This window comes from Pecten maximus, chromosome 6 (genome assembly GCF_902652985.1).
Source record: "Pecten maximus chromosome 6, xPecMax1.1, whole genome shotgun sequence".
Taxonomy (NCBI): Eukaryota; Metazoa; Mollusca; class Bivalvia; order Pectinida; family Pectinidae; genus Pecten; species Pecten maximus.
Genome location: NC_047020.1, coordinates 5,486,836 through 5,501,219, shown reverse-complemented (window position 1 = coordinate 5,501,219; position 14,384 = coordinate 5,486,836). Strand labels below are relative to the sequence as shown.

The window sequence follows — 14,384 nt, the reverse complement described above, 5'->3', positions numbered from 1 at the left end:
ATGGGAGTTGGTGTGTTCAGTGGTTGGGGGTGAGTAAACAGGAGTTGGTGAGTACAGTAGTTTGGGGTGAGTAAACAGGAGTTGGTGAGTACAGTGGTTTGGGGTGAGTAAATGGGAGTTGGTGTGTTCAGTGGTTTGGGGTGAGTAAACAGGAGTTGGTGAGTACAGTGGTTTGGGGTGAGTAAACAGGAGTTGGTGAGTACAGTAGTTTGGGGTGAGTAAACAGGAGTTGGTGAGTACTGTGGTTTGGGGTGAGTAAACAGGAGTTGGTGAGTACAGTAGTTTGGGGTGAGTAAACAGGAGTTGGTGAGTACAGTAGTTTGGGGTGAGTTAACAGGAGTTGGTGAGTACAGTGGTTTGGGGTGAGTAAATGGTAGTTGGTGAGTACAGTGGTTTTGGGTGAGTAAATGGGAGTTGGTGAGTACAGTAGTTTGGGGTGAGTAAATGGGAGTTGGTGAGTACAGTGGTTTGGGGTGAGTAAATGGGAGTTGGTGAGTACAGTGGTTTGGGGTGAGTAAATGGGAGTTGGTGAGTACAGTGGTTTGGGGTGAGTTAACAGGAGTTGGTGAGTACAGTGGTTTGGGGTGAGTAAATGGGAGTTGGTGAGTACAGTGGTTTGGGGTGAGTAAACAGGAGTTGGTGAGTACAGTGGTTTGGGGTGAGTAAATGGGAGTTGGTGAGTACAGTGGTTTGGGGTGAGTAAACAGGAGTTGGTGAGTACAGTGGTTTGGGGTGAGTAACATGGGAGTTGGTGAGTACAGTGGTTTGGGGTGAGTAAAGGGGAGTTGGTGAGTACAGTGGTTTGGGGTGAGTAAATGGGAGTTGGTGAGTACAGTGGTTTGGGGTGAGTAAATGGGAGTTGGTGAGTACAGTAGTTTGGGGTGAGTAAATGGAGTTGGTGAGTACAGTAGTTTGGGGTGAGTAAATGGAGTTGGTGAGTACAGTGGTTTGGGGTGAGTAAATGGGAGTTGGTGAGTACAGTGGTTTGGGGTGAGTAAATGGGAGTTGGTGAGTACAGTGGTTTGGGGTGAGTAAATGGGAGTTGGTGAGTACAGTGGTTTGGGGTGAGTAAATGGGAGTTGGTGTGTTCAGTGGTTGGGGGTGAGTAAACAGGAGTTGGTGAGTACAGTAGTTTGGGGTGAGTAAATGGGAGTTAGTGGTTTGGGGTGAGTAACAGAAGTTGGTGAGTACAGTGGTTTGGGGTAAGTTAACAGGAGTTGGTGAGTACAGTAGTTGGTGAGTAAGGAGTGTGGTACAGTAGTTTGGGTGGTATGGGAGTTGGTGAGTACAGTGGTTTGGGGTGAGTTAAAGGAGTTGGTGAGTACAGTAGTTTGGGGTGAGTACATGGGAGTTGGTGAGTACAGTGGTTTGGGGTAAGTTAACAGGAGTTGGTGAGTACAGTAGTTTGGGGTGAGTACAGTGGTTTGGGGTGAGTTAACAGAAGTTGGTGAGTACAGTGGTTTGGGGTGAGTAGATGGGAGTTGGTGAGTACAGTGGTTTGGGGTGAGTAAACAGGAGTTGGTGAGTACAGTGGTTTGGGGTGAGTAAACAGGAGTTGGTGAGTACAGTAGTTTGGGGTGAGTAAAGGGAGTTGGTGAGTACAGTAGTTTGGGGTGAGTAAAGGGAGTTGGTGAGTACATTGGTTTGGGGTGAGTAAATGGTAGTTGGTGAGTACAGTGGTTTGGGGTGAGTAAATGGGAGTTGGTGAGTATAGTAGTTTGGGGTAAGTAAATGGGAGTTGGTGAGTACAGTGGTTTGGGGTGAGTAAACAGGAGTTGGTGAGTACAGTGGTTTGGGGTGAGTAAATGGTAGTTGGTGAGTACAGTGGTTTGGGGTGAGTAAATGGGATTTGGTGAGTATAGTAGTTTGGGGTAAGTAAATGGGAGTTGGTGAGTACAGTGGTTTGGGGTGAGTAAACAGGAGTTGGTGAGTACAGTGGTTTGGGGTGAGTAAATGGGAGTTGGTGAGTACATTGGTTTGGGGTGAGTAAACAGGAGTTGGTGAGTACAGTAGTTTGGGGTAAGTAAATGGGAGTTGGTGAGTACAGTAGTTTGGGGTGAGTAAACAGGAGTTGGTGAGTACAGTGGTTTGGGGTGAGTAAATGGGAGTTGGTGAGTACTGTGTTAAATGGTAGAGTGTGAGTACAGAGTACTAAACTTGAGTAGGTGAATATAATCCATGTTGATATCAGACAGAGGACATAAGTATAAACATAGACAATCTGATCACATTATTACTGGAGTTGGTATATTACACAGAAGCAAATACATAATTATACAATAACACAGATGAAGGCAACCATCCCAGATCCTAGATGTAATATCACAGAAGCGAGTTATATCGTACTAGCCATGTGTTTCTCCTGTTTGTACACCACAGGTAAGAGACACAGTAACAGTTTACTCACTCATGCATGGATGGTCTGGTGGCTTTTTTGTGGTGGAAAATAGAAATGCTGACCGATGTCTCCACATCAAGTGTGACTGCACAGAAAGTTCCAATGTGGTGTCCACCCGAGGAGTTCTCAAGACTGCAGACTGTATTCCTCCCCTTCACAGGTATGGGCTATACATATTGTCTTACTGTCCTCCACCCTCCCAGCCAGTCAATATTTCATAATGGACTACCATGAAACATTTAGGTTTAAAATGTTCACGTTTCAGTGTGGGCATTTTAGAGTTTTTCTGACTTAATTTGTTGTTTAGAAATGCCTCTCTTTCAAAATGTCCTGGTACACTATCTTGGGTTAAAATTCTGACACCTTTTGTTAAATTAACCTTCATTTAACCTTGCACCTATGGCCATACATTGTTTATCATGCAAATAATGTTAACAAACATCCCCACTGAGATGCATGCTTTATTTGCATAATAAATTCTTATATCTTCAGATGATTATTATTAACATAAGTGTTTTCTATTAGAGAAAACATGACAATAGATAACATTGACAAATATAATTTATTAGAACCAATATAATTCAGAATTTAAGAAATGGCAATGTTAACAAATTTCATTGTTGATGTACAACAAAATCTAAAGTACTGATATTTGACAGTAAACTGCTTTACATTTGAACAATTATATAAAAGTAAATTAAAAAGATATTATGTGGAATGAGTAGAAATAGAGTATTCCCTCAAAATTAGGTGTAGTGGTAATATCATGTAGGATGCATTGTTGCTGTCTAGATCACAGCCATGCAATGTAGTTGTCAAAGCTTTATACAATGTATATGATTCTGACGTGATACACATGTGGGTTTATCAGCCTCCCTCTCTCTCTAGGAAGGTGCAGAAAAAAGTTTTAATTAACTAGTATCATTGTACAGACTGGACTGAAGATATTGTCCATGGTCAGGCCATGGGTACATGTAAACTCTATGATTTTCCTGGAGTTAAAATTCTACTTCCTAGTGTCCTGACCTGAGCTGTAATTTAAAGGGTATTTCTGTAATATCAGGAATTGGATACTTGAATAATTATTATTACTTGAAGTGTTTCCTGGATCAACTGGGATCAAACCAACAAGAACACATACAGCAAAGAAGTATATGCAGACTACTTAAAATCGTTTAGAGTTTATATCCAAATATCTGATATACAGTTTTTAAGTGGGTTTGTTTTTCTTCTTTTTTTTTTCTTTTTTTTTTTGTAAAAAAAAACTGAGGTCAAACCTGTGCACTTACCTGTGCTATTTGTTAATTATAATGACCATATACCTTTAAGTTAAATATCTGTTTGGGTAAACTTTAACCAATGAAGTGTGCCTCAAGTTATATTAACCTTGCCATGCATTATCATCATGGACAGATCTGAACACTTTATCACATTTTATCATACTGGTGATATTTGTTGGGAACTCCATCAAGTTCACTTCTATTTTCTTTCTTGTACATGTATCAGCGTCTTATGACTGGAATGATAGACAAGAATCATGTATCAGAGTCTCCTCGAATACCTCCTCCTACACAAACATCCCTATAACTGAACTGTTTATCATTACATCTCCGCAAATACCTCCTCCTACACAAACATCCCTATAACTGAACTGTTTATCATTACATCTCCTTGAATACCTCCTCCTACACGAACATCCCTATAACTGAACTGTTTATCATTACATCTCCTCGAATACCTCCTCCTACACAAACATCCCTATAACTGAACTGTTTATCATTACATCTCCTCGAATACCTCCTCCTACACGAACATCCCTATAACTGAACTGTTTATCATTACATCTCCTCGAATACCTCCTCCTACACAAACATCCCTATAACTGAACTGTTTATCATTACATCTCCTCAAATACCTCCTCCTACACAAACATCCCTATAACTGAACTGTTTATCATTACATCTCCTCGAATACCTCCTCCTACACAAACATCCCTATAACTGAACTGTTTATCATTACATCTCCTCAAATACCTCCTCCTACACAAACATCCCTATAACTGAACTGTTTATCATTACATCTCCTCGAATACCTCCTCCTACACAAACATCCCTATAACTGAACTGTTTATCATTACATCTCCTCGAATACCTCCTACTACACAAACATCCCTATAACTGAACTGTTTATCGTTACATCTCCTCGAATACCTCCTCCTACACAAACATCCCTATAACTGAACTGTTTATCATTACATCTCCTCAAATACCTCCTCCTACACAAACATCCCTATAACTGAACTGTTTATCATTACATCTCCTCGAATACCTCCTCCTACACAAACATCCCTATAACTGAACTGTTTATCATTACATCTCCTTGAATACCTCCTACACAAACATCCCTATAACTGAACTGTTTATCATTACATCTCCTCGAATACCTCCTCCTACACAAACATCCTTATAACTGAACTGTTTATCATTACATCTCCTCGAATACCTCCTCCTACACAAACATCCCTATAACTGAACTGTTTATCATCACATCTCCTCGAATACCTCCTCCTACACAAACATCCCTATAACTGAACTGTTTATCATATTACATCTCAAATACCTCCTACTACACAAACATCCCTATAACTGAACTGTTTATCATTACATCTCCTCGAATACCTCCTCCTACACAAACATCCCTATAACTGAACTGTTTATCATATTACATCTCCTCAAATACCTCCTACTACACAAACATCCCTATAACTGAACTGTTTATCATATTACATCTCCTCAAATACCTCCTACTACACAAACATCCCTATAACTGAACTGTTTATCATTACATCTCCTCGAATACCTCCTCCTACACAAACATCCCTATAACTGAACTGTTTATCATTATATCTCCTCAAATACCTCCTACTACACAAACATCCCTATAACTGAACTGTTTATCATTATATCTCCTCAAATACCTCCTCCTACACAAACATCCCTATAACTGAACTGTTTATCATTACATCTCCTCAAATACCTCCTACTACACAAACATCCCTATAACTGAACTGTTTATCATTACATCCCTCAATACTCCCCTACCAAAAACCTTTAAATTTTTTTTAAAATCTTGAATCCTCCTCCACACAAACATCCCATAAAAATTTTTTCCATTCTCCCCCCTCCCACTAAAAAACCCCTTTCTGAATGTTTATCATTAACTCCTCAAAACCCCTCAACAAACCCCTATAATAATTTTTCATTTAAATCTCCTCAAACCCCTCTAAAAAAAACCCATAAGAGTTTTTATTACATCTCCTCAATCCCCCCACAAAAATTTCCCAAAAAAAAGGACCCAAACCCCCAAAAAACCCCCAAAAAAAAAACCCAACAACTTTTTATTACTTTAATCCCCTCCCCCAAACCCCTAACAAATTTTTTAAAATTTTTCTTTTTCCCCAAAAAAAATCCCCAACAACTTTATAAATTTTTAATTTCTCCCCCTCCCAAAAATTTTGCCCTTTTTTTCAACACTCCTTAAAACCCCCCTTTTTAAAACAAACTCCCCAAAACTGAACTGTTTATCATTACATCTCCTCGAATACCTCCTACTACACAAAACATCCCTAGAACTGAACTGTTTATCATTACATCTCCTCGAAATACCTCCTACTACACAAACATCCCTATAACTGAACTGTTTATCATCACATCTCCTCGAATACCTCCTGCTACACAAACATCCCTATAACTGAACTGTTTATCATTACATCTCCTCAAATACCTCCTACTACACAAACATCCCTATAACTGAACTGTTTATCATTACATCTCCTCGAATACCTCCTACTACACAACATCCCTATAACTGAACTGTTTATCATTACATCTCTCAAATACCCCTCCTACACAAACATCCCTATAACTGAACTGTTTATCATTACATCTCCTCAAATACCTCCTCCTACACAAACATCCCTATAACTGAACTGTTTATCATTACATCTCCTCAAATACCTCCTACTACACAAACATCCCTATAACTGAACTGTTTATCATTACATCTCCTGGAAATACCTCCTCCTACACAAACATCCCTATAACTGAACTGTTTATCATTACATCTCCTCGAATACCTCCTACTACACAAACATCCCTATAACTGAACTGTTTATCATTACATCTCCTCGAATACCTCCTACTACACAAACATCCCTATAACTGAACTGTTTATCATTACATCTCCTCGAATACCTCCTCCTACACAAACATCCCTATAACTGAACTGTTTATCATTACATCTCCTCGAAATACCTCCTCCTACACAAACATCCCTATAACTGAACTGTTTATCATTACATCTCCTCGAATACCTCCTCCTACACAAACATCCCTATAACTGAACTGTTTATCATTACATCTCCTCGAATACCTCCTACTACACAAACATCCCTATAACTGAACTGTTTATCATTACATCTCCTCAAATACCTCCTACTACACAAACATCCCTATAACTGAACTGTTTATCATTACATCTCCTCGAATACCTCCTACTACACAAACATCCCTATAACTGAACTGTTTATCATTACATCTCCTCGAATACCTCCTCCTACACAAACATCCCTATAACTGAACTGTTTATCATTACATCTCCTCAAATACCTCCTACACAAACATCCCTATAACTGAACTGTTTATCATTACATCTCCTCAAATACCTCCTCCTACACAAACATCCCTATAACTGAACTGTTTATCATTACATCTCCTCAAATACCTCCTACTACACAAACATCCCTATAACTGAACTGTTTATCATTACATCTCCTCAAATACCTCTAACTACACAAACATCCCTATAACTGAACTGTTTATCATTACATCTCCTCAAATACCTCCTACACAAACATCCCTATAACTGAACTGTTTATCATTACATCTCCTCAAATACCTCCTACTACACAAACATCCCTATAACTGAACTGTTTATCATTACATCTCCTCGAATACCTCTTCCTACACAAACATCCCTATAACTGAACTGTTTATCATTATATCTCCTCAAATACCTCCTCCTACACAAACATCCCTATAACTGAACTGTTTATCATTACATCTCCTCGAATACCTCCTCCTACACGAACATCCCTATAACTGAACTGTTTATCATATTACATCTCCTCAAATACCTCCTACTACACGGACATCCCTATAACTGAACTGTTTATCATTACATCTCCTCGAAATACCTCCTACTACACGAACATCACTATAACTGAACTGTTTATCATTACATCTCCTCGAATACCTTCTCCTACACAAACATCCCTAGTATCAGGCCTCTTTGATCATCACTGTTAGCTATATCAATGCTATACTACTTTTTATAACTATCAAAAATAGCTTTTGTTTTATGTTTCTTTCAGACAAGTGTTGATGATACTAAGCCAACTGGAGCGCAGTGCCCCCTACCATCTATCCCGTCGACTTCTTCATCGCATGGACCGTGCACCAACTGGACTTGGAGACTGGGCGCCACCTGGTGTGAATCATGACCCTCTACTAACGGTCCATGTTATGGGCCTCCACACACCTCGACCTTTGTAACCTGTAACATCAATCCACCAATTTAAGGACTTTGACCACTGTGACATGTTTGTCAGTTATGACATTGACCTCTGAACTGCCTTATCTTGACTTCTGTGACTTGCCTGTCAATCTTGACCTTGACCTTGACACGCCTGTCCATGAGGTCAACACGAGCCTGAATAATGTGACACGATTGTCAAACAAGTGATGTACCTGAGAATTGTTTTGTATTTGTTCTTGATTGATAATGTATATAGTATACGGCTAAGTGACAACCCAGCCGAAATATTGACATTACTGTATACTCACTGGAATATCTGATATTGATCGAAGGTTGTTAAAGAAAAGTTTATAGTTGTAGAATATAGTGTTGGGAGTCCAGCTCTGTGACCATTTATGAAATAGGGAGATATGACATTTAAACACATGTAAATCAGTTGATGTTAAAGAGTTGGGAGAATGTGTATATAATAAAGTAAACAGGTATCAATATGTGTGAGAGGAGAACTAGAATTTAATCACTCAGCTGTGTAGGGAGAACTCTTGGCTACATTAGATCAAATAGCTTCATCACTGAGCTGTATGTGGAGGGCTCTCGGCTTCATTAGATCAAATTGCTTCATCACTGAGCTGTATGGAGAGGGCTCCCAGCTACATTAGATCAAAAGGCTTAATCACCCAGCTGTATGGAGAGGGCTCCCGGCTACATGTCCATTCACTCTTTGTGAGGAGAGCTACATTAGATGGAATAGCCTAGACACTTACATTTGTAGCTGCATTTGGAGGACTACATTAAATGGAATAGTTTAGTCACTATAAGCTGTGAGGGAAGGACTATATTGAAAGGCTTATCTTAGTTACTCAGCTGTGTGGGAGGACTACATTGTATGGAATAGCCTAGTCACTCAGCAGTGTGGGGAGGACTATATATTAGATGAAATAGCCTGGTCAATCAGCAGTGTGGGGGACTACATCAGATGGAATAGCATAGTCACTCAGCAGTGTAGGGAGGACTATATATTAGATGGAATAGCCTGGTCACTCAGCAGTGTGGGGGGGGACTACATTAGATGGAATAGCATAGTCACTCAGCAGTGTAGGGAGAACTATATTAGATGGAATAGCCCAGTCACTCAGCAGTGTGGGGGACTACATTAGATGGAATAGCCTAGTCACTCAGCAGTGTAGGGATGACTACATTAGATGGAATAGCCTTGTCACTCAACAGTGTGGGGAGGACTATATTAGATGTAATAGCCTAGTCACTCAGCAGTGTTGGGAGGACTATATTAGATGTAATAGCCTAGTCACTCAGCAGTGTGGGGAGGACTATATTAGATGTAATAGCCTAGTCACTAAGCTGTATTTTATGCAAATGTCAAAACAGTAAAGGAATGCAATCAAGTGCTATATGGAAATTTATAATTTAATGCAGGTTTGAAAAACTGTCTCAATAAGTTTGACATTATCAATGGGTACAACCAAATGTTATCACAACACATAAAAACATTAACTGTTCATTCCAGTATCAATTGTACCAATGTTTTTATATCATCCTTCAGCCAGCTTAAATAACTAATAGGTAGGATCAACTTGTATATGGTGTACAAAGCAAATGTAATTTAAGTAAAACTAATTTAAATCATAACCATCAAAAAATAATGTAAGTTGTGTGAATTTCAAACATGTTGTGGAAATTTTGTTTACATTGTAAAAATTTTGAATTACATAATTTGAAATTCATGTGGTTTAGTTTGGCATTTAATGAATGAATGGAGACATATTTAAGCGTAGAAATAAGGCTACATTTTTGTATAACAATGAAACACAATATAGAAATGGAGACATAATAAAATTATATTGGTTGAGATTTTTTTTCTCAGTATTCCCATTTTTAACTGATTGCAAATTGATTTTCACTTCTCTCAATTTTTCTTCAAAATGCAAATGTCTGTCAATTTCATGTCTCTTCCCATTTAGGAAGAAAATCTCAGTGGAAACTGAATATTACACAAACCAATCACTGCAATAGCATAACATTATGCACACTATCACAGTACTCCCAGTACTTTGATTTATCATTTTCAATCCTTTATTTCTTGGCAATATAGATGGAAAGAACACAATGTGATCAAACATTAGTGGGAATCTGATGAAACTTCTGTGTATTGTACGAACATGATATTGTAGACCTGTAGTCATACCTGGTTATTACAAGAATTCCATTCATCTTTGTTTTTTGAAATTATTTACCAATTGTTCTCCTCTTCATTAAGATTTTTGCTGTTTATTATTCCATTGTTTTGCCTGGTGAAGTTTTTCCAGGCGTGTTGTTATTGCTATCATAAGGTTGTTATTGCTGTTACAGTGTTGTTACTGCATGACAGACATTTTTTGTGGGTTGAATTATAACAATTTTACCTAATACTTTTATTTTTTATTTTAATTTTTGCTGTTTCTCCTTATGTCCCAAGAGATGGGCCTTTATTATTATCTCCATGTCGTACAGGACAGGTGACTGTTTCTCGTTAAATGTATATTAAATACACACTGTATTAAATTGGATTAATTGAAATTACCAAGAATTAATTTGTGCAATTTTGTGTTTGCACTCTTTTCAAATGATACCACAAGTATTGAGTAAAGAATCATGTTAAATTCACCCACTGTACAGTACTAAATTTTATATTTACATCACAAGGTTGTTATTGTCCATATATTTGCTTTTTTATGTTCGTTTGGTACAATGTATATTGGAAATAATTGGTATCCTGAACTCTTCTCACTCCCCTCCGTAGTGTTGATGTCATTTACAAAAATTTTCATGCAAGACTTCATCATCTCGAAAAACTAAAGAGAACCGATCGAGTTTCATTTCTATCTTGATGGTCCTCAAAACTACAAATTTTCAAACACTAAATTTCTGTCTCCATTTTGTTTGGGTATTTCAGTGCATATTAAAACTAATTTATTTTAATGGGGTTGCTTTTGATTACCACACTCCAAAATTTTGATCGCTAGCCCTGAGTTGTTTGATTATGAAATAACGTAAGAATGCACCTAGTGATATATTTTACTTTTTTAGGTTTTTAGTTTGTCTCTTTGAAGAAGAGGGAAAGCAAATGTTGTCACGTTGGCATTGGTGTTGGCGTTATAACACCAATTAACATTTTGGTACAAGAGGTGAAAGACATTTTGATATTTGGTACATGTGTATTAGGGTCCCTACAGCATTGTATAATTATCCCCTCCTAGAGTTGAACTAAAAGGGGGGGGGGGGGGGGGGGGGGAACCTGTTTCTTAATATTTTTTTGACTTTTTATGCTGACAAAAATGTCAAAACTTTTTTGGTGAAAGTGTTGAAAGGCATAACACATTAATTTATAATTACTTTACAATTTATTTAATATGCAAAATAACACCAATTTATATATTTTCATAATTTATTGACAAACACTTGCGTGACAAGCTATGCTGTTCTACAACAGTTCTTGTTTAGGCCTGTATTAACATCTGCAGGCTTGTCAACATTAAGCCTGAAATGATACAATTAAGCATCGACAAATCAGTTTGTCTGCATCAATGAAAAGTAATAATTATATAGGTAATAGGGTTGGCCTAAAAAGTAGTGTAAAAATACAGGTACATTGTACATGAATTTCCCATTTGTATTAGTATCATGACATTGTGAAGAACACTTATATTTCGAAAAGACAAACTCAGTTCATTGTCTTATAAGATTCTTGGTTTTCATGGATAATATCAGAAGACATGTCAAATGTGCATAATAATCCTGTGTTCTCACATCGTCACGGCGGATCATCACATCCCCTGCTCCTGGAGCTTGTCTATGACTTAACTATTCAGTTTACTTATGGTGACAAATACCGATGTTGGAAGAAGAATTAATTTTTGATGAAATACATAAATAATGTATTATGTGATAAGCATTATTTTAAAAAAAATAAATCTTCTAATTAAATGTTGTTTTGTGATTATTATTACAAAATAGGACTGCAGCAAACACATTTTGTTCATTTATGTATATTTACATTTACACTGCATCCCCACTATATAACTTTACCAAGCTCACTTGGAAGTTATGAGTCCATAACTTCCAAATCTTTATTATGACGTCATTAATATAGTGATGTCATAATTGTCACGTTGGCGATAACGAAAGATGGCTGTTGAAAAGGCTGTTCCGTCTTTGACGATAATAATTTGTTCATTCATCGTCGGAGCAAAATTCCTGGATATAGTCTTTAAAAATCGTTGTCAAATGTAAATACATGTATAAGCATTGAACTGCTTTTAGTTGGAAGTTATGGGCTGATGAATGCCAACTGGACAAAGGCAAATTCAACATGAAGCGCTAGAGCGCTTCATTAAATTTGCCTTTGTCCTGTTGGCATTCATCAGCCCATAACTTCCAACTGAAAGCAGTTCAATGCTTAAATACATGCATACAGTATATACATGTACATGTAAATATTTACTATGTATTGATTTCCCCCTATATTTAATGGCTGCAAATATGGCAAACGTAAATTCCCAAATATCATTTATCAACTAAGCTGTAAAATGTCCTCAATCCAGATCTGTGTACACTTTAATGAATAAAATCCTCAATCCAGATCTGTGTACACTTGAATGAATAAAGTCCTCAATCCAGATCTGTGTACAGTTTAATGACGATATAAAGTCCTCAATCCAGATCTATGTACAGTTTAATGACGATATAAAGTCCTCAATCCAAATCTATGTACACTTTAATGAATAAAGTCCTCAATCCAGATCTGTGTACACTTTAATGACACTTTAATCACAATATTAGAATCACTTGAATGTTTCAGTTTACAATAGAGCACATGCAACTCTCAGGCGAAAATATTTCTGTCAAAGTATTACAAGCAGCTAGTGGTTGTCTGAACATCAAGCTTATCTAAAATATGGCCATCTTATAGTGGGAGTTGTCTTTTTGAAGACTTGTCCCTTTTTCTCCTATCTAACCTCGGTCAGCTCCACGTGGCCCTAGAATTAGATAGATGACGAGTTTTGTGTCGTAGATAAAACAAAATAGAATAACGGGTGTTTGGTAGGTTAATATTCTTCTTTCTACCACAATACGCTGTCTTATTCCACTCTCAAGCCATTGTATAAATGTGTTGACTGTTGGATAAATATATGTTATATACCACTAGTGGTAATTTGTTTTGTTTAATTTTAATTTGTCAAGAATTTGAACACTGACCCAAGCTGCAATTCTTATTGACGTCATCAATAATCGAATGACGTCGCATCACCGGGTCCCGGACGTCACCGCTACACTTTATTATACCCCCGCAACGAAGTTAGGGGGGTATACTGGAATCAGGTTGTCCGTCCGTCTGTCCGTCCGTCCGTCTGTCTGTAGACACGTTTTGTCCGGACAACTCCTCCTAAACTGATGGGCCGATTCCAATGAAACTTCACACACATATTAATGATCATGTGTAGATGTGCATGCCACTTTCTTTTTCTCAAAATTATGGTTGCTATGGCAACAGGTCACTATAAACATGTTTTCCGATAAGAACCATAACTTTAAGTTTGTCTGGACAACTCCTCCTAAACCGAAGGGCCGATTTCAATGAAACTTCACACAAATATAGAGGACCATGTGTAGATGTGCATGCCTCTTTCTTTTTCTCAAAATTATGGTTGCTATGGCAACTGGTCACTATAAACAGGTTTTCCGATAAGAACCATAACTTTAAGTTTGTCCGGACAACTCCTAAATCGAAGGGCCAATTTCAATGAAACGTCACACAAATATATAGGACCATGTGTAGATGTGCATGCTACTTTCTTTTTCTCAAAATTATGGTTGCTATGGCAACTGGTAACTATATTACTGGGTTATCTTAGTTAGCTTCTAATTAAGAGTTCCAATTCACCATTGACTCTTGCAGATTGCGGGGGTATTAGTCAGCCATCCTGGCGACAGTTCTAGTTTGCATAGGCGAAATTATACTTGGCCACGTTTCCCTTTGATTCAAGCCGATATTATTGTGGTAGAAACAGGTCATACGACTCGTGATTGTTAGATATGGAATTTATTTCACACTCGTAAGTTATTTTTTAGCTCGTCTCTTCGAAGAAGAGTGAGAGCTTATGTTGTCACCCAAGCGTCGGCGTCGGCGTTGGTTTTTCAAATGTTAAGTTTTTGGTGCAAGTGTGGAAAAGCATAGTAATTCATGGTAATATGGTCCCTGTGGGGGTTAAACTTTCCCCTGCCAGAGTTAAACTAAATGATTTTTTGGGAAATAAACAGAGTTTTGAAATTTTTTGGACCTAGAATTATTCTAGGTCCAAAAAATTTCAAAAATCTGTTTTTTTCCCAAAAACCC

General features: G+C 37.7%; 1 protein-coding gene across 1 annotated transcript in view; it reads left to right on the top strand.

Annotated features, from left to right (window-relative positions):
* LOC117328807 (calpain-15-like) overlaps nucleotides 1–11,974 on the top strand; it is a 54,983-nt gene extending 43,009 nt beyond the window's left edge. The window contains 2 exon segments of the mRNA XM_033886363.1: nucleotides 2,380–2,558; nucleotides 7,830–11,974. Of these exon segments, the coding sequence (XP_033742254.1) occupies nucleotides 2,380–2,558; nucleotides 7,830–8,010 (360 nt within the window). The 3' untranslated portion in view covers nucleotides 8,011–11,974.
* Nucleotides 11,975–14,384: the final 2,410 nt, after the last annotated feature.